We start from the raw sequence: 24,992 nt of genomic DNA, 5'->3' as shown, positions 1-24,992 counted from the left end.
TTCATCCCAGCCATGACTGAAAGCTGGTGACAACAGGGAAGAAGCCAAATGTGACATCTCCCAGCTCTGAGGGCATCTAGGCAGAGCTTGGTATGGATGTGAATGTGTGAATGGATTTATGTGGACCCATATCTGAGGGCACGACATATTTTGGTGAAATAGAGTTCTGATCCCTTCTGAGCATGTGCAAACAGGGCTTCCTCAGACAACTTTCCACTGGCTTTAAAGATGAGGATGCAAGGGAGACAGTGGGAGGTCCAACAAGTCTGCAATATCTCCCTTTTTCGCTATTCTCTCTTTCAGCCCACCTTCCCTTTCTCTCTTCCCTGCTGTTCCTTGTGGGAGAGGCTTGTTCACATGGTACGATTCTCTGGAGTTCCGTATCAGCCATGTGATCCTGGCATCTGTGGAAATTGAGCAGGTCAAAGATGCGGGCACACATCAGTGGTGGGAGGAGTCCATGGTTGTAGGGACACTGATGGACTGTCCTGCAGGAGACTGCCCATCAACTTTGTGTTGGCAAAGTGTGCTGCAAACCAGCAAATGCTGCTGAAGCAGAGCAGCTGATTTTTGTGGGCAGAAGGGCCATGACCTCTCACAGCCTGCAGCTCTCTGGGCTTCTCCTCTGTGAGGAGTCTCTGTAAGACTGCTGGGCACGAGCCCCGGGATGTACCTGTGGGTTTTGTGGGGAGCTGCTTCAGGGCTTGCTCTGGCTGGGAGCTGAGTTTGCTGCCACAACCCCTGAGTCCACAGGAATATGTGCCTGTGACCACATGACAGCTCCACTTGCTGTGCTGGGAGCCCATCGCCAGCCGTGCTTCTGGGTCTGTCCAAGCTGGCCTGTGCCGGAGAGGTTGGGCTTGGCAAGGCTGGAGCTGTGCTGATCCATGACATGCTGCCTTTCTTCCCCTCTGGCACGACTGCTTCACCTGTGTGGCTTGGCAAGTGGTCCTCTCCTCTTCAGTCTCTCATTCAACAGCTCATTACCCATCCCCACATGGAGCATCCCAAATCCAACCAGCTCAAAAAAATGGCCCTGTTTCCAGACCCCTCCTGCACATTCCCTGCCTTGTACCTGGCGTCTCCTGGGCTCAGGGGCTTTGCTCACTCCTTGGTCACTTACAAGCACCAGCAGGGACTACCTGACATGCACCAAGGAATGCAGAGAGAAGCATCCTGTACTGGGCCCAGCTGCCTGCTCTCAAAAGCAAAGCCTGGGTCTCCTGCCACATGGTCCCCCACTGTTGATGACAAGGGCTGCTCACCTGAATGTTCATCATGCTGGGGTCATGTGCTTCATCCATGCCTCATTCTGGGTCTGTGGCTCACCTGCTTCCACCTCCTTCCTGCAGACAGCTCTGCAGATGGAGGGTACAGGCATGGGCTGTGAAGGAGGTGGGCTCTGCACTAATGCTGTCCTTTCCTTTTTCCCCAATAGCATGACTACAGTCATTGTCATCCTGGCTGCAGTGATTGCCCTGATCATTGGTTTTGGTGTCTCAGGTATGTGGCTGCTCAGATTTCTTGCAGTTACTGGTGGGATGATGAACTTCTGCCCTACCTCTACCTCTGTGTATCCATCCTGTGCACAGGCTGAGTGTGATCATGTGTGGAAGTGCCACCCACCACCCTTTAACAAAGGCTAGGTAGGTGTAGTGCAGCCTGTGCTGCTGGAAGTGAAATTTCCTTGGGCTTGGAGCCCCAAACCTACACATAAAGTCTTGCACATACTCTGCTCCTTCTTCTGGATAAGACAAGATGATAGGATGGTGTTTATTGTGAAATTAGAGAGCATCTGCCAGGATGGGGCACCCTTCCCAGGTGCCTCAGAGAAAACAAAAATGTGTTGCTTTGGTGTTGGCCAACATGCAGCTTCCTTGAAATGTGCTGAGTGAGGACGGGTAGGGAAGGGCTGCATGGGGAAGAGGGCCTGGCTCTGGGAATTCTCAGGCTTGCAGCTTAGGATTTCAGATGCTCACTTTTCTTAAATGAAATAAAACTATTTGGATTTCAGTAAGGGGGAAAGAGCTGCTATTTCTCTTCCAGCATTATGCCTTCCAATTACATTTATCTTGCATAAAGGGAGGTCCTGACTAAGAAAAGACATAAAAATCATGCTTTTCTGGCAGCTGCAAAGAGAAAAATCCCTGATGCATATAAGTAAGCAAGAAAATACCATGTGAACTCTTCTCAAACAAGTAAGAAGAGCTACTTTTTGAAGCACTCTTTTGCTACAGAAATAGTCCTGTGCTGTATCATGGCATACAATCCACTGGAGCTGACCTCTACTAGCAGCACTGCTAGCTGCCACTGGAGGCTTTGCTATGTACCAGTGACTGTTCAGCCTCAGGCTTGGTCCATGACAACCATAGGGCAGTCTGGCCTTTCTCCAGGCTTGCTGCCTCACCTTTCTCCAGCCTCCTTGCTCTCTCCTTGCAGGAAAGCACTCCATCAGTGTGACGGCGCTGACGTCTCCAGGGAACATTGGCCAGCGCAGTGTCCTGGGCTGCTCTTTCGAGCCCGACATCCAGATGGACAGCATAGCAATCCAGTGGGCCAAGAAGGGGGTAGCTGGGCTGGTTCACGAGTTTAAGGGTGGGAAGGACCACCTGCAAGAGCAAGATCCATCATTTCAGGGCCGCACGGCCGTGTTTGCGGACCAAGTGATTGGCGGGAATGCTTCCCTGGAGCTGAGGGATGTGCAGCTCTCTGATGCTGGCACCTACCAGTGCTCTGTCACCACAGCCAGAGGAAGTGGAGCAGCAGTGCTGCAGTACAGGACAGGAGGTGAGGGCTACAAGGAGCAAAATCCTGCTGCAAAACACATGCTAGTGTGGCTTGGTTGAACCTACCTGTGCTTATGATGCTGCTACACCCCTGAGTAGGGTGTATTTCTGGCTTTTACAGGGATATTTATGGCCTTAACCCCTCTTTTGATATCCTTCCAGAAAAGGTTATAATCTTGATAACATGGTAGCTTTTTCTCTCTAGAATTAGGATATATCTCCAGCCAGAAGTGCTGCATAATAAAAATGGTTGTGTATTTAATATATTTTTCGCAGTTTTTCTGAAGTATTCGGTTTTTTAAAATTACTACCAAAGCAACAAACCTCTGATATCATAGTTACCTGAAACATTACATATTTACAAGAGTTGGTCCTCCAGGAGAGATCTGGAAACCACCAGGTCTTCAGCCTCTTCCAGTGAGATGAATTTAGCTTTAATAACAAGTCTCCTCCCAAGCGGTTACCTCATGTTGAGACTGATGGATGAACCCCTTGAGGGTCTCCTCCAGATTGCAGTCTTTGCACCCTCCCTCTCATCTCTGTGGCCAGAATTGCTGCCCTACAGGTCAAATTGGGTGAGGAAAAGCCCTCAGACCTCTCCAAGTGAAAGAGGGTTTTGGTTCAAGCCTGAGGGTTGCAAATGTTCCACAGGGACTTTGTCCCCTATCCCTCCTTGAAACCTTGTGGCTCTGCCTACTTTTGTGTTGCTTGATCGGATGTTTAGAGTAATCCACACAGAGAAGGCATTAGAAAGACCATGTGAAATGCTGTAATGTGTTTTATTTCCAGCACAGATGTAATACCTGTTCTGTGTGGAAAGACGGACATATTCCTTTTAGCTGATATACTTTAACTCATCCTTGCATCAGTTCGCTGCTAGGTCCTACCAACCAAAGCCAAAGCTGATGAATACTAAAAGTAGCTGTCCTGTGCTTTGGCTGTGCAAGCCCTCCTTATTCCAGGTCTGCAGGAGATTGCTCAGGAGAGAAAATGGCCTCAAGTTGCGCTAGGGGAAGTTTAGATTTAATATTAAGAAAAATTTGCTCATGGAAAGGGTTATCAAGCCCTGGAACAGGCTGCCCAGGGAAGTAATGGAGTCACCTACTATCCCTAGAGATTTAAAATACTTGCATTTATGGTTATGGTGTAGTGGTGGACTTAATGCTAGGTTAACAGTTGGACTTGATCTTAGAGGTCTCTTCCAACCTTAATTATTCTGCAACTCCGTGAAGCTGTAGGTGTTGGTCAGGCCTCCTTCTCAGTGAGTGGAGAGGGTGAATCATCTTCCCCCCATTATTAAGAATAGCTAAAAGACACTAAATCTGTGTCACAACCTCAGCAGATCTTGTCAAGCTAGACTGCCATGTCCTAGGAGTCCTTAGATCCTTTGTAGTCATCCTCCCATGGTCCAATCTGTACAGAGCTCTGTCTGAGCCTGGTTTTGGCTTGGCTCCAGGCAGTGCTGTGCTGCTAAGCAGCAAGCAGCCTAGAAGTACCTGGGATTGGTAGATACAGTTGGGTATTTCATGTCCAGTTCCTATCACTTGCCTTGTTTTGACTTTCTCCCTGTTTTCCCTCCCAAAGCCTTCAGCATCCCCGTGGTACAGGTGGAGAACAGCAGCCATGGGGACATGCTGCAGTGTGAAGCCCCACGCTGGTTCCCTCGCCCTGCCATGCACTGGACGGCCTACAGTGACACTGGGGAGCACCTGCCCCACACTGCCAACACCAGCTACAAGCTGAACCCCGAAAACATCACTGTGAAGGTGGTTTCCCTCCTGCACAACATCACTGCCAATGCCACCTACGCCTGCGTGATTGAAAACAGTATTGCCAAGGCTATGGTCAACATCAAAGTGACAGGTAGGGTTCAGCAGCACCCCAAGACCACAGGCATGGGGGAGAGGAGAGTTTCAGCAGTGTTCCTGGTGCACCAGGTGGTTCCTGCAGCAGCTGTGTCAGGCAAGTAAGGGACTGAAAGCATGGCTAATCCAACCACTTCTCTGTCCCTGGGATGAATGAAAGGGTCTGTGTTTGCTCCTGCTATCTCATGTACGTCTCATGGTATTGATTGTCACCTTGGCTTGGGGACAGAGCTGCCAGTGGACCAGAAAGAGAGGACACACTTCAAAGGAGTGTATTGCTTGGAATGTTAAAAAAACCAGACCAACCAACCAAGCCCCACATCTTTTGACACCTTCTTTAGCCAGTTCATCTTAGATCCCATTCGTGTACCAAACCAATAGGCCTCTTTAGCAGTTATTGATGACAATACTTCTGACTCCAGCCCAATCCTTTTATTTAAAAGGCCATTTTACTCACAGAAAATCAAGCTTTACAAAGGTTCTGAATATCTTCTCCTGTTCTACATGAGAAGGTCCATAATGCTTCTACAGCCAGGACTTCATTGCAATTGGTCTCCAGTACAAGAGGCATGGTCTATCTTCATCCATATTCAGAAAAATGGGAAGGAATAAATACACATTTTTATTGCCTTCCCTGCAGTGTTCCTGTTCTGGTAGCCTCTCACAATTCTTCTGCTACAGATTTCAGCACTACAAAGGTGACCAACTTGCAGCTGGTGAACGTGAATGCAGAGTCAGTGTCATCCTCCTTTCCAGCCTGTCACTGGATGCTTCTGCTTCCCTTGTACCTGCTGTCAATATAAAGCCTCTATAAAGCATTTGGAAACTCTGCTGGACCTGCAGGTAAGCTTGGAAAGAGAAACTCATATACATACAATATATGGAGGTCCTCTTAGGGAGTTTGGCTACAGCAGCAGACCTATCTCAAGCCTGCCAAAATGGGTGTGTGTGTGTCTTTCCCTTCTTCTCATTCTTTCCCCATCCCCTCCTTTAGGTGGGACACGTGGCTTGTTCCTCTCACAGGCTTCTCCCATCACTTTCTGCAACCACAGGCATCCTTCTCTTGCACCATCAACTGTCAGCTCTTAGTTGTCCCCTCATCTTCTTTCCTGTGCACCCTCTGGACCTGGGCTGCAGTTCATGGCTGCAAGGCAGCACAGGCTTTTTCTTCTCCCTCCCTGCTCACAAGACCTGTTACAGTACAAGCCTTGCTTACTCCCACTTTACTCACAACTCCACAGTACAGTGTGGTGTCTCCAGTAAATACTGTAGACACTTTGAATATGGCTAGAGGGAGCTGCCAGCCTGACCAATTCCCTGCAGACCTGGAATAAGGAGGGCTTACACAGCCAAAGCACAGGACAGCTGCCTTTAGTATTTGTTGGTTTTGGCTTTGGGTGGTAGGACCTGGAGGTGAACTGGTGAAAGGGCGAGCTAAAGTATATCAACTAAAAGGAACATGTCTGTCTTCCCACACAGAACAGGTATTACAGCTACATCGATGGCAGGACTCACTTCAGGCTTTCCTCCCTATGGGGCTGAGGGCTTTAGGAGTTCCTGCTGGTTCCAGAGTACCCTGTAGTACAAACATGAAATTAGCTGATTTTTCCTGTGTTATTATTTCTTACCCACACTAACAACAGGATACTTTGTTTAGCTTCACAAAGAGAACAAGGAATGTGATAAGGAGAATTGCATAAAGGAAAAGTTCTGATTGTAGGACAAGATATGTTCCCTTGTCTGAGCTAACACAGTGACCAGAACTCTGATCATGGGCAGGAGTTCAGACACAAACAGGAAAAGGGTTTCCCGCAATACAGCTGAGAAGAGCTCCTTCAGAGTACTAAAAGCAAGCAAATCTTAACTCCTCCCAAACAGATTTGTTTCACCCATCTCGTCTTGTGATTCTCTGACTGTACTAATAAAACTGTAAATAAGAGAGGCAGTTAATCTCCTTCATCTTGTTAGAATGCTAAAATGAAACTCACCTGCTGAAAAAGATGTGAGTGGCAGAACAGCAATAGGTTGGAAAACTGCCAGCAGGCTTGGAATATCCTGGCAAAGACAAACCACATCTAAAGTCCTGTATGAGGAGTGATGATTGCAGTTGTAATGCAAAATAAGAGAGGAACAGATAAGCAGACAGCAGACAGAAAACTAACATACAGCATGAGGAGGAAAAGGAGAGTAGTAAGATACTACTGGAAGCTTCAAATTCAGAAGCAAAGTTATTAAACCCAGATATAACAATAGAGCTGAAGTTTCCTTTTTTGTTTTTTTAAATAAGTGTTATCAGGTACTTCCTATCTATTTCTGTCTGCTACTGTGTTATTCATATTACAGGACTACTTTCAGTTGCACTTTTTAACCAGATTTTATCTTTGTCTTATCACTTACGGTCAACATTTTCCCATTTTCCTCAGGCTGAGATAGTTTGTTTTGGTGTTGTTTTTTTTTGTTGTTGTTTTTTTTTTTTTTTTTTTGTTTTTTTTTTTTGTTGTTGTTTTTTTTGTTTTTGTTTTTGTTTGTTTGTTTTTTTGTTTTGTTTGTTTGTTTGTTTTGGGTTTTTTGTTTTGTTTTGTTTTGTTTCTGGAGGGTGGAGAGAAGCTTTAGTAAAATCTTTTCTGTTCTGCAGAAAGCACCCACAGAAAGTAAGGCTATCCCAGCAATATTTGCAAAGACTTCTGCTTTAAGCTATTTTGGCAACCTTTTAGGATAGAGTCTCACAACATTATTGAATGGTGACATCTTTCAGGTCTTGTGCACTCACACTTTGGTCTCAGAAGTGGACAGGAGCCCTTGAGAGGGAAGATACTTTACTCATGCTCAATAAACCCACTGCCTGTATCACAGCTCAGTGCCTGCCTCTTCTTAACAGCCCCACCTAATGTTCAGGCTGCTGCTGATAAATTGTAGAACAATGCCCTAATAATCTTGTCATTTAGCACCGTGATTTAGTCTCCAAACAGCAGCTTACTCACTTCCCTTCTTTTCTTGAAGGAAATGCTTTGAAGGTGTAATTTTAATAATTTCAATTAGGTTAAGAAGACTATACCCTGTGGGAACTGTATAATTTTGATAATAGTCACCATATAGCAAGTAAACCTGAATACTAAAATAGATACTAAAACAGATTCAGTGTTCTTTAAGTAATATTTTCATAGCTTTATTTAGTAGATACTACCACAGAAAACGCACACACTGTGTGTTCTAGGCCCAAGGCAAGAGCTGTCACATAGGAAGCACTAAACATCTCTCTTCCAAAATGTAGCCCAGTGCCACTGGTTGACAATGGCCCAGGAATTCCACAGTCACAGCAGCTGCTTGACTGCACACTTCACCCTGTGCTCACAGGCTTGTGCTCCCACTGAAAGGAGATTAAAAAAGCTCCTGATTGCAGTAGGTATTTCCATAATTCCTTTCCCACTGGGAGAGGTATTAAGCAGTGGCTCCCACTCAGCAGGAACTGGATGTCCTGCTCATCCTCTGGCTGTTCAGGTAGCATAAGGCATCTTGTCCCACTTCCTCCACCTTCAGGCACAGCAGGCTCAGACGAGGCCCCACTCGTGACACGAACTCCACTTCACCACAGCGAAAATTCCGCAGCTGCAGGGGAGCTGCAGGGGAAGGATACAAGGGGCAACAACTCAGTACAGGGCTCTTGCTCTGCTCTAGCCCACAGCTGCACAAGCTGCTGGGGGAGGGAAGGCCTTGCAGCAGCTGCTTGGCATCTGCTAAATCTCAAAGGACAGCATGATGAATGACTCCAGGATGTAGGCAGAGGAATGCATTTTGCCAGCATCCCTCCAACCTGTAAGAAACAGACATTCTATACTGTGAAATGCTGTGAACTATGTGCTTACAGAGCTGATGCACTGAGCTTTGTATCCTCTATCAGTATCAGCAACCTGCCTTTACAGACAGTGTACATGACAGCCAGAAAGTCTCCACTGCAGAGCATCCTCTGGTGAGCTTAGCAAATCAACCCCTGCAGCATCTGCACTCAAACTTAAGCTATAGGTATGTGTGCAGTGTGAAGAACTGGTGTCAAGAATGTCCCCTTAATACAGCAACTGCACAGTTGTAGCAGCATGAGCTCAGACCTCAGCACTCATGAATTCAAAACACTTCAGTGCTGATTTCCAGGTGAGGATTTCCAGACATGCTATTGACCGTACATGCTGTCCTATCTAATGTCAAAACCCACTTGATTTGAGAGGTCTGCACAGTAACTCCGGCTGATCAAATTCCTGTCCCAGACAAAGACTGGGAATCTTTCTCAAAAACAGTTTTATGTTTCTGTGTGAAGTAGAAAAATTTATCCTATGCTGTTTTAGGAATTTCCATAATATTATTTCTCCACTTTTATAGCTATGGATCTACTAAGACACAGCTTAGTTCTACACTACAGAATACAAAATTCCAGGAAAATCCTTCAAAGATCTTGCTTTGATGGACAGTGAAGGCATCTCTCCTTCCCCAGCCTGGTGAGATGCCCTCCTCCCTTCCTTCCCACACTAAGTATTAGAAAAGCCAGCAGTATTTGCTTACCAGGCTGCAGGATCTTGGAGGGCTTCCTGTCTATGCTGAAATCCAACAGGATAGGGCGACATATGAGAGGACTTTTGCACAGACTCCTTAGGTAACAAGCAACAAGATCCTCAGGTTCCTCTAGACACTGAGGAAGGAAAGAGTGTGTTGCCAGGGAGTATTCAGTGGGAGGCAGGGAGGCTCTGAACACCCAGAGCAAAGGGAAATCCTGTCCAGCCAAGACTTGAGCCCAGCAGGCTGCAATTGCTGCTGGAATAACACACTCACCCCTGTTCCAGGAGCTTCCCCGTGCTGAATGAACACACTGCCCCTGCTCTGCACACAGTTCTGCACTGCTTCCCACTCGAGAAGGCTCAGGCCCAGCACTGCTGCCACATGTTCATTCCTGCACAGCACCACAGCTTCACCTGTTCCATCCTCCACCACCACCCTGTGCAGAGAGCAGGCAGGCTGGGATCAGGAGGGCAGGACAATACCTGCTCCCTCACAAGGGTCACACCCCAGACAACAGATCTCAGTAAAGAGTTTATGCACATCCCAGAAGATGTGATAACTCCATCTTTGCTGTTCTGTCCACATCCCATCCTTGATATTATTTTCCCCCTCCTGTTGTGGTGTAATTTGTTCCTCCTCCCCCCTCTTCTCACACCCAATCCCTACAGCTCTTACCGTGCACTGGCTTGCCTCACTCCTGTTTGTGATGGACATGGAGGATTATGTCGGGTGCACCTCCCCTGAAGGAAGAACAAAGCTATAGCTATGTATGGGTATAAGTGAGAAGGGGAAGGGTCACTACTTATTTTAATCCTTCTCTAATTAAGTATGCAAAAGTGTAAAGAATTTCACTGCATTTCCAATGAGTGCCCTGGGAGAAAAATCACTTTGCTGCAAGGTGCTGATCCCCAATAGCAGTGAACGTGGGAAGAACAGAGCATTAACAGAGTAGGATTATCCTCTTCAGTGTCCTCACTTCACCCCCAGTCCTAGCTGCCAGCCTGCCTGGCATCAAATACATACTTCTCATCACTTAGGTACCTTTCTAATATGCAAGTCCTTCTCAGGCACTGGAAGAGGGCTTGCAATTGAGATAGGAACCCTCATTTCTTATACATGGTAGCAAAGGATGTATGAAAGTAAAAAATCTGCAAGACCTTTCACAAATTATGTTTGTGGAAGCTTGAATACCTCTTTGAAGATGCAGCTGCAAAGTGAGCAAATCCATTGCAGGCACACAGTCAGTACACAGGACAAGTGGCATAAAATCCGGGCCTGGGCCAGATTTTGCAGCTGAGGTCTCAAGCTGGATAGAAACACTAGTGAGGGGGATGAGGCTTCTCCTGCGGGACTAGAAGAAATAGGAATTTGAGAAGCTTGGAACATAGAAGCCTTTCTTTGGACACTGTAACATGAGAACAGACCCAACACTTACCTAGAAGAAAAAGGTAGGTGAGAAACTGGCAGAGATACGATGCTCATAGAGCTGGAGGCAATGTATGTGCAATAAACATTATGGAATCTGCAATATGAAAGAGCAGATGTCAGAAAGGGCTCACAGAAACCAAACACTCAAGTTTTCTTGGGATGGCTGGGCTGATCTTCCTTTGTAACATGGTAGGAAAATAATTTATGGTAAGGGATTGGGAGACATGAAGGTTTGAACAAGGGATGAGGAAAGTCCACATGGGAGGTCAGATTAAGAGATGATTTCGAAGACAGTAAGAGAGGTCAGGGCTCTAAAGACCTTGAGATCTTGCGTTCCAAGTTCTGGAAGAGGATCTTGGCTCCAGGTAGCAAACCCCTGAGATGCTGCAGGTAGGTGGCAGTAATGTAAATGTCCATCACAACAGGGGAGTCTGGAGCAGCAGAGACGCTGAGCTTTACACTGTGATCCGTGGACAGCAGAGTCCCTGAGGAGGCACAGAACCACACAGACCATGAGCTCACTGACACAGGCAGCATGGCCTGTCACTGAGCTGGGCCTGCTAGAGGGGCTCTTCCTCCCGTCACGATGAGACTGTCACTGTTCCACCTCTCAGGCTTACTGGATACTACATTCCCATTCCCATCTCCACATACACAGTGTGCAGTTTCCAAGCCCTTCGACATGCAACAGGATGCAACATCCTGGCATACTTCCACTATTCCCAGACACAGCAGCACACTTAGCCAAGTATACTGGCTCTCTGAAACAGAAAGAAGAACCAATGTGTTGCTTCTCAACAGGCTGCCACAATCTTACCTATCTGCTTTGGATGGCCAGGTGGCTTCTCATTCTTGGGAGAGGCACACAAGGTCCTCTCCACAATCTCACCACAGAAAGAAACAAGAGAACCTGTGAAACTGAGAGCAGACCAGAATTTTTGTCCTGCCTGAAGACAAAGGGAGTGGAAGAAGGCCTGACTTCAAGATTGCCACAAAGTGGAGCACTGTTGGTTAAGCCCAGTTTCTGGAGAACCTGCCCTTGAGCCCCTGAGCTACTGGATTCAGGGCAGCTTGCTGCAGCCTACCCTCCCCTTCCCAGGGACAAGAGGTCCCTTTACTTTGCTTTCTGCTGCTTCAGGCTCAGCAGTGAAGATGAAGGGTAAGGCATTACAGCCTTCCTATCTACTAAACTCCTAATTGTTTTTCTGAATTAGAGGAAGAAGCCAAGCAAAGAAAACACAGTTTTTCATAAAGCACTGGTGAAAACTCAAGTGTACATGCATATCACCCCAGATTAAGCATGCTTTGAACAGAAAAGCTTCTAACTGTTTAACCTTCTAACCTTTCTAACCTTATATTACTTAATATTTATTTGAGCAAGGTATGCTAAAAAAATCTAAACAAAAAAAACCCAAAAATATACATTCAGTCTGATTTTCCCTGCTGTGCTTGTTTCCACTTCTGACAGGAATTTGGCAGACACTTTTGGGACTTAGTCCACACCAGCAGTAGCCGAACCATTTTCTAGACACCATTTTGCAGTTTTGTCACCTACAATCCCTTCAGCTTCAATAACCAGGATGGGAAAAGTCTGGATTACTTGAACACAGGTTTCCCAAACCATATTCCTAGGGTGGATATTTCATTGCAGTTTAATATATCACTTCCCAATAAAAATTGCCACAGAGCCATTCCCTAAGACACAATCGCTTATATGGGTCAGACCGACATACCTGCTGCTAAGCACTTCTGGAATGGAGGCAATTCTCTGGTCCATGCCTGTCAGCACTGACAGGGCTGTCAGCTAGAAGTGAAGGAGACACAGCCTCAGATAAGTTGCAGTTTACAGGCATCCACAGCCAGAGCAGAAAAGACAAGCTCTGTGTGCTCAGAGCTAGGTCAAGCAATTCATGCTTCCTCTCCAGATGAATTCTGAAGCAGGAAAATGTGAAGCCCAGCAGCAGCCTCTGATGGAATTTAGAGCAGAACAGTCTCACCAGAAGACACTCTGTATTGATAATTTCTAGCTAGTTCTGGAGAGACCTACAAGTAGGCTGTGAAAGCCCTGTGCAATATGGCACTGCATACCTGGTGCTCAGGCAGACAGGAGATCCAGGTCTCATGCTCTAAGTGCCAGCCATCTTGGACAAGCAGGCACAGGGGGCAGGATGGCCTGCTCAGGAGTGTTGCTGGCACATGTGGAGAACAGAGCTTGTAGAACACTTCCAAGTCCTGAGGTAAGAGTAATAAGGCAAGACAGAAGACTATTAGAAGGAAGGAGATTAAAGTTCAATAGGGGAAAAGTGAAGAACAATGGTTTACAGAAGAAAATAAAAATCCACTGAACTCAGAGCTCTGAGAATTTTAATCAGATACAGAATGAAAGCATGCTTCCTTTTCTTGGAAAGACAGAAGGAAATTCCAAACCTTGAAAACAGCTTAACTCTGACTTAGCTCTGACTCCTCGACTCCCACATGCAGTTCAGCAAAAGTCTCCAAGAGAGAACAGCATGACAACTTCTCTCTTACCGAGCAGCAGGGCACAGTGATGCGATACAGCCCATCCACGTGCAGGAATGGAAACCATCGCAGAGACTTCCCCATAAAGAGCAGTAGTGCCTGGTGGGGGAAGAGACGAGAGAGAGAGAAAGAGAAGGTGATGAGAACTGTTAGGTATGGAATGAAAAATACAGTAAAAAGAGAGCAAGCCCAGCCCAGAGGATGTCTTGACTGAGAAGTAAGGTTAGCACCACCAAGAATAAGAGAAGGCAGATGCATTTACAGGAAGGTGACAGAGAGGAGATGGAACTTGCTTGGAGTGCAAGAAGGAATTTGCTGGCACAAACACACAAAGGTACCCAACAGAAAAATCACTTTCCCATTGACACTAAATTACCACACAGGCTCACTTGAGAGGAGCCAGCTCCCAGACTTAACAAACCACACCCCAAAGCTGCCTCACTTCTTGCTGCATCACACCCTCTTTTCCATCACAGCCAGTCTCTTCCAGCTCCGATAGATTCCCGATTTCTCTGTGGTGGCTCCAGAGCTGTGGTCTGCCCAGCCACAGCACTGTGGCTTGGAAACTGCACTGCAGCTCATGTTCTTCTTTATGTTCTTCTGCAGGCAGTTGGTAATTGCGTGACATGAGACCCTCTTTCTGGGTAACCAAAAACAGGTGAGATACACAGCTCGTTGTTCTGGTCCCCCTGCTCTGGCCCCCCTGACAGTTCTCATCTCTGCCAGCATCTGCCTTCGGATCCTCCAATTTCAGCATTTTTGCCTCTGGGGTTTCCAGCTCAGATGTTGTGCTGCCATCTTTCTTATTCCTCAAAGAGGAGCTGCTTCCACTCCTAAGGTATTTCTGGATTTGTCCTTCAGCAGCATGGAGAACCTGAACATCCTCCAAGTAGAACTGCACATAGACACTGAAATGACAAATGGTAACAGTGAAACTCCCTATTTCTGACTCATGGCTGTCCTAAACACTTATCTGGGAAAAACACACCTAGTGAGTGCCCCACAGGTACTCAGCAGGAGCAGGGGGAAAGAGTGAAGTGGAGGGCTGCTCCCAGGCTGCAAGTCTGAGCAAAAGGGAGATGGTGGCTTTGTTGCTGAGAAAGAGCTCATTTTATGCAAATAGCAAAGAACAAGTCCTTTGGCACTGAAATGCTGTGTTGGTAAGAAGGCTTACCATAGTCCAAAATACTCATGGAACTGGAAAGTGATGATTTTACCTGCACACTGAATAAAGGGACTCACCTAGTTTTTTTCTCTCTCACATGCTCCAGATTTTCCAGGTGTTCCCAGGAGGGAAAATCAGTCTTAAGGAATCTTTCCACTACGAGCTGGTAGTTTTCCACCTGCAAGAGTGATCCTGAAAACACATCAGAGGAAAAAGCTGAGCTAAATAAAAAGAGAACATAAAATCAGTGAGGTTAATATCCTCATTTTAAAGTCACGAGGTCAGGCAGTGACAGTTCAGCATCTCCACACAAAGTCTCTTCTTCCTTGTTTTGGAGGTGGAAGGCAGAAGAGCAAAAGGTCAGCACTCAAATACAGTTTAGTGGGACATACCTATGAGAGCAGTCTGGGCAAAGGGGCTACCATCCTTATGGGAGATCACACAGCGAAGTGCGCTGCTCTTGTCCTGCAGCTGGAGGGAACTGCTCCTGGAGGAGACCCTCAGCACACCCAGGAGTATCTACAACAGAAAGGAAGCTGCAAAGAGCATCAAACAATTCCTATCCTTGAAAGTCATAAATCAAAGTGTGTGTAGCAGCAGCTCAAATTCAGTCTGTTTTCAACATGCCACAGTGAGAAAAGCAGTGTCATTCCTAACAGGAGGAAGAGGTGTGCACTGGACAAGGTGCTGGAAGGCATGGTGAGAAGCAGGAGCTCTAAAGGCACAGACATGAAAGAGAAGGAGGCACATACCAGTTGGGGCTGGAAAGTTTCTGCTGAGAGTGTGCAGTAGGACCAGGCCAGTCTGCGATTCAGCTCCTGGGTGCCCATATGCTGTGCCTCCAAGGGGGAAAGCAACTGTGATGGACTGAAGCCTTCCCAGCTCTTCTGTTCTGCCACACGGCAAACTGCAGACAGAGATGGGGCCTGGCATGGAGGGTTCAGAGTCAAATACTGTGAAAAAATGAGAGAAAGAATGAATCAGCTGAGTTTCTTCCCATCAGACAAACAGGAAACAGCTCAAAGAACATTTACTCACTTTCTGCAGGGGACACTGGTGTTTTTTTGATAGAATTTCATTATAAATATCTCTTGCTTCTTCTCTGTCTGGCACCATAGCTTGCAGAAGGGGGACAAGGAACTTTTCAGCAGCTCCAGGGTTTTGGTGCGTAGAGCTAAGCAGTCGACGGCGCCCAAAGAAACAAGAAAATCTGAAAAAAAGTTATGACCATTAAGAGCACAAGCAGTCCTTGCATTTTATTGAGTCTTGCATCCAAGTCAGGTACTCCTTCTGCTTGTTTTGAGTGAATATGTTTTATAGGACAAGATCTAAAGAGATCACAAAACCCATTAAATTATTAAAAATAGAGCATTTAAGGCCAATGCAAATTATGTTGGGCAAACAAGGAATAGGAAAATATACAGAAATGGACAGACTGGCAAAATCTCAAAACTCCAACGGCCAGAGAAACAAATCACATAAAGATAATCTCCCTCTAAGCCACACAAATGGATCTTCATGCCTTTTGGCTGGGCATGATACGATTACTCATGTTGGGTACACTTGGATTTCTTTCACAGAATGCAGAAAAACACAAGACAGAAACAACCACAGATTATTCTTATTCCAATATTTCCCTCATGTACAATTAAGTTCATAAATTTAGCTTACTGCTTTTGAGTGGCTGGAAGTGATCACACTGCCAACCAAAATATGACAGAAAATGAACTCAAATGAAAAGAAACAGCACTCACTGGAACAATTTTTAAGCTGTACCAGGACTGAGCAATCACATTTAAAAAAAGTGGAAAAGATAATAAAACCTGAAACTTATAGGCAGCATAATTCCCAAGGCAAAACTGAAGCTGTTTTATTGGTAGCATGTCAAAATTCCACAGTGTCAGTAAAGCACAGGAACATTGAGCATTCTATAAACTGCTACTTGACTGAGAGTAAAATGTATATGCTTTAAAGTGCAAGGCAGCAGTCACAGTGATCAACCAAAACTGCTTCAGAACAAACACAAATATTTTCACTAACAGAAGCCGGAAGTAAACCCAGAAACTGGCCCACAGCTGTCCTGCAAAGAGAGTGCAGCATCAGGGAGAGCAGAAAGCCATCTGGAAGACTTGGAGATAAGCATGGGTGGGAAAATCTGCCAAGACAGAGACTCTAAAACAAATTATCACACTCCTGGCAACACTTAGAATATCTCAAAGTGATATGCTGAGCAGCTGCTGCTTCTTCTGTGCACAGTCAGTGCACAGAATATCAGTGCACTGATATATCAGTTATGATCTAGTTGTAGCACCAGTTTCCAGCTTCAGCCTCAGTGCCCACCTTGATCTGCCAAACAAACCACACTGGCAAGTAGACACCCCGATGGTGCTTCTGTATTTTGGGACAAAGCATTCCAGGCAGGATTATGTGAGTGCAATGCTCCAAAGCACTGCAGCTTCCCAAGAGCTTTACCTAACCTGCGCTTGAAAAATGCACTGGCTTTTCTCGTAAGAGCAACTGCAAGGTAACAAGCAACTGGACACGATGTGAAGTCTGGATAAATGGCTTACTTAGGCCAATAAACCAGAAGCAATTGCTGCTTGTAGTATCCAAGCACAGTAATTTTGTGAGCCTTTGGTCTAGAAGACTCCCAGGTAACCTACAATGCACATTCTGACTTCAGAAGAATTGTCCTCACCTCTCCTCAAACGTCTCCAGGAGGCTCACCAGCCAGAGGTACAGTGGCATTCCCAGATTGAAGCGGAAGAGCAGCTGTAAGCAGAGATTTCCTGAAGAGGCCAGGGGCTGGTAGGGGGTGCTGAGCCTTGAGAAACTCTTCAGCACAACCATGCTGTGCAGGCAAGCACTGAGTACAGTGAAAGGGAAAGACACCAGAGGCTTCTGCAGGAGGTGGACGTCGATGAGCTGGGATACACAGAGTGTAAGAGAAGACACAGCCAGTCTGCCACCACTTCCCAAAACTGTTACTTCACCTTAAATCCTTTCTCATTCTACTGGATTGCCTATAATCAGGCCTGAGGCACTGAACACAGTTTAGGGAGGAATCAGATAATAATCATATCAACTCTCATGACTGAGTCTAGGCAGTAAGATCTCCAGTTTTGTTCCAGATACTTGCTGAAGAATTCCCATGTTCCCGCAGCCTTCTGTTGACCCACACACTCACAAGCCATCCCCAGGGCCTCAGTCTTTTCCACTGAATACTTCATGACCTTGCAAATCTTAACTTACCTCCACACAGGCTCCTGGTCGGAGTCCCCGTGCAGAGTTCAGCAGTGGCTGGTAAGCAAGGCACAAGCAGACTTGGTTATCCAGTAAAAAGAGACCAGCTTGGACATTGAGTATTTTGGTGACAAATCCCTAAATAGAAAGCAAACAGAAAGTAAGAGGACTGTAGAGAGTCACAAAATGTAAGAGACTCACAGGCCTGAGCAATAAGAAAATAAACTCATGATGAAAACAATAGTCCTTGCATGAGTGGGTGAAGGCTAAGCCTATGAATCCTTACCACATAGGAGATGATCTTGGACTCTTTGGTTGGTCTTGGCCTCTCCTCTTCAGCCCCCAGCTGCAAGGAGCAACTGAGCTGCTCAGCAGTCTCAAGGAAAGAATACTGAGTGGATTCTCCTTGTGAAGCACTGTTCAGTGGCTGCTCCCTCACCTGCTCTGCACAGCAGGGCAGAAGGCAGGAAGAAACACTAGTGACAAACATTTTTTGTCCAGATTTCTTCAGGCTGGACATACTCAGGCCAGTGATTGTGTACCTCTGACCCAGCTGGAAGACACGACGCCACAGCAGCTGGCTGGGTTTCTAGAGCAGAGAAACAAAAAGCAACATCAGCATCAACTCCAGTGAAAAAAATTCTTCCCGACCTAAATAATCCCACCCAAAAAACCCTTTTCCTCCCAGAGGATTGCCTCACACTCTTAGCAAAAGGACTGTCTCTGTAAGACATTCAGGGACACTGCAACTCTATGAGGGAGAAGGACTGTATTTCTGCAGGGCACAGAACTAGACTTCTTACATACCAAGACTATTGTACATTGGATGCAATTAAAAAGATATCACTAGTAAAAGGAAGAATAAATCAAACTGGGAAATCAATGGCAAGCTTCAAAGAATTAATCAGCTAGCACATACACAGATCCAGACTGAATTTGTGAGCAAAATTCCAAGGACTTACTTGCACCAGCACAGGGACACAAACAGCAGAGGCAAAGCACTTCAGAAACAGAAAGAAGAATGTCTTGTGGTGAATACAAAGGAGAGGCCCGAGTCTGGTCAATTCCCCTGCTACAGTAAGCTTTGATCTTTTCTTATATGGAATCCTAGAGGGCAATTGAAATCAGAGATGAAAGAAAGCTCAAAAGTATCCCAAAAGCAAAATAAACACATATGCACCATGTACTTTCTGGGAATAACAGATCCAACAAAGCAATATGGTCAATCTCTCAGAAGGTTTTCAAAACAATATTTGGTTACAAAATTTGTACTTTAACTTTTCTATACTAAATCCTTTTGACATTTTACTACTTGAAGACAGAAGGAACAGAAGAACAAATTCACACACTCCATGACAACAGCCAGGTTATAAAAGGTTTTACCACAAACAAGAAACTAATTGTTGGTCTAAAGGAGAAGAAAAAAGTCACAAGTAATTCTTCTGCAGAAAACAGAACTCGGATTTGTATGTCTATGGAACATGACACTGTGGAAGCTGTAAGCCTATAAACAAGAGCCTGAAAGCAACAATGGACTCTTTCTAACAAACTTGACACAGAGTGAAAGAAAAGGAAAACTGAAAGCAGATGAGAGGCAAGAGAGATTATATGTCTTGAATCAATTCTGTTTGCTGTTTCAAACCGATGTTTCAAAAGATTAAAAAAAAGTAATTTCAAAAAAGTTATGCTTGAAATTTTCATTTCAACTCCAACTGGACCTGAATATAACCATCCCACTTACTCTGAACAAAACCAGTCTTCATTCCAAAACATCTAAACAATTATCTAACTTTATGACTTTAAAAAAACCTCAACCAGTAGTAGACATACAGTAGTACCAGCATCTCACTGTAACATTTTAACTGTAACATGGAAAATTGGTCACATATCAGTCAATAACAAAGGAGCTTTATGTTAAAAGCCTGAGAACATATACTGAAATATGGAAATAGTTTTCTTGTTTAGAAAGGTCCCTTGAGCTAAATCAAACACTTAAGCTTAAAATTACTTTCTTAGAAGCAGATAAACCCAATAAAACCAAAAGATAACTAAAAAGAAATGAAAGCAGCACGATTAGTGACATATTATTGTAATTAAATTACACCAAGAATTCTCTACTCAAGAAGATAAAACATGATCTTATCAACTAAGTTGAAATTATCAACTTAGTAAGATTTGCAATTCCATTGGCTCATTTTCACATTCTGTAAACTAAAGGACAGGTACTTCTATCAGTTGACATTTCACTAGCACTTTTATCTCAGTAATCAGATAAGAATTTGACTAGTGGCACATATTAACATTGTAGGATTACAGGATTACTTTCAAGTATACTTTTGGCACTGGAGGATCAAAAACAAAACCAAAAACAAACAAACAAACAAACCCCCAAAAAACCCCAAACCAACCAAACAACAAAAAAAGTTGTGCTAATCAAAAGGATTAATTTTAGCCTCAAAGGCAGTTGAATCAACACTGTTTTAATATTCTTTCTATAATTTGAAGTTACATCTAGAAATACTTAAAATTCATCCAAATTTTTCAAATTACAGAATAAAAACTTAATAAACTCCTGGGAAACAGATGATTAAAGAAAAGTGGTTTTGTTGTACAACTTTTAATTCCATCACTCACTGCTAGGCTTCCACATGTGGCAGAAATAGAATTTGTCTCTTTCTAAGCCAAGTGCTCTTCTTGTTACCTGCCAAGCCAGAGCAACACTGCTCTGAGAAGTTTGGCATGGTAGGTGTTTACCTGGAGGTAAGCAGTGGCTCAGCTGACACTGGGGAGGTGACTGGAATGCTGTGAAGTACTTCCTTGGGGGCATTTACTGGCACTGGATCCACCAGGATTTCCAAGTACCCTGCTGCACTCTGGTCTGTCTGTGGTATATATGACCAGCTTGGGAAGACAAACAGTGACTCCAGCCACTCCAGTTCAAAGTGCAAGAGCTAAATCAAAATATAATGAGATTGAAGCTTGAGATGAGTTTCAGTTTGTTTTCTCAGCACTACTTACAGTGTTCATTACTAATACACCCTTGCATGTGCATCATAAACTCTTCTCCTAGCCAGTCTTCATCACTAAATGAGAGCAGTGTTTACTGCCCACTCTCTTACCTTGCATGGAGAACTTCTGTCCTTCCAGATGCAAATCTGCCACAGACTTGATGAACTCTACGGCTAGAACTTCCTGTTTACAGTCACAATCTCACAGAAAGGTGATAATTAATCCACTGCAAGGCTTAGTTATTTTCAGACTATTTTCCTAAAATTTTTGCCTGCTTTCTTTTTCCCCTGTGTTTTCAGTTAGAAGCTCTTACCAATACAACTTTTTCCTAGACTTCATCTCATTGGAAAGCATAACTTCAGTGCTCTGTCATCACCACTCTAGGGGTTATTTGTTATCTTGACTCCACTTGCAATTACCTTCAGGAGGCTTTTAAGTCAACTCTCATGCAAGCTATTATCTCCTGAAAGCATGTCACCAATGCATCACTGAAGTACAACTCTCCAGAAAGTTATTTCTGCTCCACTAATTGGAATTCAGCAAAGGTCTCCCAGGCCACCTTGTACTGCGGTGAACAGAACAGAACTGTACTGGTTGTCTCTTTTTTCCATGCCAGTACATTCAGCATTTCTTCTCCTAGCAAAGGCACATTTCACATGTTCTATCCTCTGCCCAGGATGTGAGCTTGCTATTTTCCTGCCTGTTACAGAGATGTGTTATTTCCTGCACTAGACTCTGGCAGAACAGCTGAAGCCCCTAGTGGTTTGTGACACTGCCCCAGCAGTGGGAATAAACACAGAACCCCTCAGTATGACCGAGGACATACCTCACATGGAATTATCCCAGTATTGTCCTTCACATATAGGCAACCATCTACCACCTCTTCTTTGTTTTCTTGCCTTCCATCTGCTAAGTAGCCAACCAGGATCAGGTAAGTCCTTGGCAAAGTGCGCTGCATGGGTAAAGAACCTTGTCGTCCTTGATGAGACCATTCCTTAAATTCATTAGTGCTCCAGCTCAGGTGGCTGCAGCACGGTATGTGCTGCTGATGCTGCAGGTCAGAGATGGAGATGAAACTGGAAAAAAGAAAGAAAGAAAGAAGCAAGAATATAGCAGGATGTACGAAGAACTCAGTTTGCAAAGTACCCTAATATCCACACTGAAAGAGCCAACACAAACTGTTCTCCAGCCTGTGATTTTGGTACTGGTTTCCAGTGAGCTTCACTGACAATTTTAGGTTGTGAAACTGGAGCTCTATTCACAACACCCACTTGCTCAGTAGAAGGACATAATCAAAATCAACGGGTGTGAATTTGAAGAGTTTCAGTCAGGGATCAAAAGTTCAAAGCAAGAAACTAGTCCAGATGAGTGATGGGTCTCAATCAGCAATGAATAGTAATTAGAGATAGAAAAATTAATCAGAAGACATAAATTTACACAGGTACTTATGCTGTGAATTTTGCAGGAAAATGAACAGGGGATTAGTTGAAAATTCCATTAGCTGAAACTGCTCCATCTTCAGAGACAGAGCACCACCAGGAGTAATACTGGTACCTATGATCCACAAAAGCACAGTGCTGCTCATGTTTTTGTCAAATGTGCTGAGTGCTTTTTGGGAGAAATCAGAACTACAGCAGGACACTGGCTCATGGTGATCACATACAGAAGCAGACTCCCTCCTCATGCTCTAGAGCTTGGTGGTTAACTGTGGATGTAGCACACTGCACACAAACAGACCACTGGCCTCACAGAAGATAAGTACCTTCAACTCTTCTTTGAGCCAAAGATTCTCCTGAATATGAACCAAAGTCTGGTTTAAATGTCATAAATATACAGGAAAAAATATGGCTTAAATGAGCTAAGTTTAGCTGGTGTGAAAGATCAACCACCTACATTTATTAACTATTAGTTAAAGGTCACAAATCCCTAATCAATTCCAGTTGACTTTTCCTCCCAAAACTGGTTGTACCAGAGATTTTAAATTCTTCCACAAGTTGGAACAAGAAACAGATCCAGGCAAGCCAAACTTTCCAGTATAGATATCTCTCAACGAGCTGTTTTTCATGATGATGAGCACCCAAAAGCCTTTTATCAACTAAAATATGGACCATGTTATCCTAGATTCCCCATTTTTAAGAGCGCACACTCGAACACTGAGCTCAGCTGGCAAAGAGGTTCGGAGACCAGGAACATCTTCCCGTGCGGGCCCGCAGGATCCAACCGGGGAGCTGCCGTGCAAACGCTGTTCGGTGCGGCAGCCCGCCTCGGCGAGATGCCCCGCTTTGGTTATACGTTCCACCTACCGCAGACAGGCGGAGACGGTGCTTAATCACACGGCAAGGGCGGCCGGGGCCGCGCCAAGGCCAAAGAAACGCGCGCGGTTACGCCCGTCCGACAGCATCCCTCCCACAGCCGGCATCCGGGGCGGGCATCGCGCAGGAACGAGCCGTGCCGAGCTCCCGGGAGGGGCGCGCGTGGGCACCGGAGCCCCCCCCCGCCCCGCTGTCACCTGTAGCCGAGCGGCAGCGTCCCGCCGCCCGCGCTCCGCAGGCACCGCAGCACCGCCTCCAGCGCTGCTGGCTCCTGCCCGTCCGGCCCCGGGAGCGCCCGGCGAACGAAGTCCCGAGCCGCCTGTAGCCATCGCTGCTCCTGCGGGGGAAAAGGAGGGAAGCGGGGTCTCAGCGCTGGGCGGCGGGGAGAGCGCGGAGCCGCCCGGGTTCCTCACTCACCGCTGCGCCGGGCGCCGCCATGACAGCCCGCGCGGGCCGCGCCGTTGCCTTGGCGATGGGAAGCGCGCGGGAGCCGCCGGGAGCGCCGCGCGCGCGTCGGGCTCCTTCCCCTCCCCGCCCTCCGTCCAATCGCCGCCGCCGCCGCGCCCCGGCTGTTCCCGCCCCTTCCGCGCGGGCCGGCGAGGAACGGGACCGGCACCATGTGTGGGATGGGCCGGGGCCGTGCCGGGCGCCCAGCGCCGCTCTGTCGCTCCCTTCTGCAAGTGGGCATAGGAGGGAGAATAAAACGAAAGTTTCACGGGTTGAGACAGGGACCGGGGGAGATCACAAATCGATTGCCGTCACCGGCAAAGCAGGCTCAACTTGGGGATAGTAATTGAATTTACTACGAACAAAATCAGAGCAGGATAATGAGAAGTAAAATAAATCTTAAAAACACCTGTCCCGACCCTCCTGCCCCACAGCGGCGCAGGAGAGAGCGAATGGAGATTACGGTCAGCTCGTCACACGTTGTTTCTGCCACTGCTCAGGGAGAGAGAGGGGTCCTTCCCCTGCTCCTCCGGCAGGTCCCTCCCACGGGCTTCGCCAATGTGAGCCTTTACCACGGGCAACAGAGCTGCTCCAACATGACCTGCTCTTCCACGGGGTGCACTCCTGCAGGAACAGGCTGCTCCAGCGAGAGTGCCCACAGGATCACAAGTCCTACCAGGAAACCTGCTCCAGTGTGGGCTCCTCACTCCAGGGGTCTGCTCCAGCACAGACTTCCCAGGGAGTCAAAGCCTTCTTTCAGGCATCCACCTGTTCCAGCATGGGGCCCCTCCATGGTTACAAGTGGATCTCTGCATCCCTATGGACCTCCATGGGTTGCAGGGGCATTCCCTGCTTCACCATGGTCTTCATCATGACTGCAGGGGAATCTCAGCTTTGGTGCCTGGAGTACCTTCACCTCCTCCATCTCCACTGACCTTGGTGTCTGCGAAGTTGTTCCTCTCACATGTTCTCACTCTGCTCTTCTCTGGCCACAATTACATCTGCGCAATAACTTTTTCTTCCTTCTTAAATAGGTTATCACAGAGGCATTGCCACTATTTCTCATGGGCTTGGCCTTGACCAGCAGTGCATCCATCTCGGAGACAGCTGGCTGTGGCTCTGCCAGACATAGGAGATGTTTCTGGCAGCTTCTCCCAGAAGCCACCCAGTTGTCCCCCTGCTACCAAAACCTGGTTGCGCAAACCCAATGCAGGAGGGAGACCTGGACCTGGAGTTCTGGTGAAAGCTGGGAAAGTGGATGTGCATTGGTGTAAATGTCAAACGTGCAGTGGGCTGTGAGATGTCCCTCCTCGAACTTGGGAGGAATCAAATGTGAAGATTCACAGGGATTTTTCTGACATTTATGTAGTTCTAGAGAAATGGGACTTTTTTTGTTGTTGTTGTTGTTTTTATTTTTTTGGTGGTTTTTTTTTTTTTTTTTTTTTTTTAAAGGCTGAAGCTCCAGGAAGATTGAAGGATTTGCCTCATCCACTCACATGCCAGCAAGTGCTAAACCTGAAACAGCCCATTAAAAACATAATTTCCTCCTTCACAGAACGTATGCCAGAATTTTCCCTTTAGGGGCTAAGTTTGTGTTGTCCTCATTCGAGGCAAGGAAATGAACGGGAAAAAATCTTTTCCACCTCTATCCCCGGAGATGGCTGCAATCTGA

The 24,992-nt window shown here is 46.1% G+C and overlaps 2 protein-coding genes across 5 annotated transcripts; one reads left to right on the top strand and one right to left on the bottom strand.

The window, feature by feature from the left end:
- Positions 1-1,379: 1,379 nt before the first annotated feature.
- VTCN1 (V-set domain containing T cell activation inhibitor 1) lies at positions 1,380-7,480 on the top strand. 3 transcript variants are annotated; one of them, XM_053970163.1, is made up of 5 exons: positions 1,380-1,503; positions 2,440-2,787; positions 4,371-4,649; positions 5,333-5,494; positions 7,407-7,480. In XM_053970163.1, exons 1-4 carry the CDS (start codon positions 1,380-1,382, stop codon positions 5,452-5,454), a joined length of 873 nt encoding a protein of 290 aa, XP_053826138.1. In that variant the 3' UTR covers positions 5,455-5,494; positions 7,407-7,480. The 3 variants fall into 3 exon arrangements, with proteins under 3 accessions (XP_053826138.1, XP_053826140.1, XP_053826137.1); XM_053970165.1 differs by lacking the exon at positions 7,407-7,480 and adding an exon at positions 6,372-6,889; XM_053970162.1 differs by lacking the exon at positions 7,407-7,480 and having other exon boundaries at positions 5,333-6,889.
- A 321-nt stretch (positions 7,481-7,801) lies between these two features.
- Positions 7,802-23,324, bottom strand: CTC1 (CST telomere replication complex component 1). 2 transcript variants are annotated; one of them, XM_053970152.1, is made up of 24 exons: positions 23,291-23,324; positions 23,071-23,210; positions 21,388-21,637; positions 20,307-20,503; positions 18,515-18,659; positions 17,839-18,141; positions 17,562-17,690; positions 17,008-17,234; positions 15,348-15,519; positions 15,062-15,262; positions 14,702-14,828; positions 14,387-14,501; positions 13,587-14,052; positions 13,154-13,243; positions 12,713-12,856; positions 12,358-12,428; positions 11,442-11,542; positions 10,944-11,109; positions 10,632-10,718; positions 10,388-10,547; positions 9,872-9,936; positions 9,470-9,632; positions 9,203-9,329; positions 7,802-8,268 (listed from the first exon to the last, which is right to left on the bottom strand). In XM_053970152.1, the coding sequence occupies exons 1-24, from the start codon at positions 23,309-23,311 to the stop codon at positions 8,108-8,110; spliced, it is 3,828 nt and encodes a 1,275-aa protein (XP_053826127.1). In that variant the 5' UTR covers positions 23,312-23,324; the 3' UTR covers positions 7,802-8,107. The 2 variants fall into 2 exon arrangements, with proteins under 2 accessions (XP_053826127.1, XP_053826128.1); XM_053970153.1 differs by lacking the exons at positions 23,071-23,210; positions 23,291-23,324 and adding an exon at positions 22,865-23,042.
- Positions 23,325-24,992: the final 1,668 nt, after the last annotated feature.

The sequence above is a fragment of the Vidua macroura genome, chromosome 2 (assembly GCF_024509145.1).
Source record: "Vidua macroura isolate BioBank_ID:100142 chromosome 2, ASM2450914v1, whole genome shotgun sequence".
In the NCBI taxonomy this organism is placed as follows: Eukaryota; Metazoa; Chordata; class Aves; order Passeriformes; family Viduidae; genus Vidua; species Vidua macroura.
This window is presented reverse-complemented; position numbering and strand designations above follow the sequence as displayed.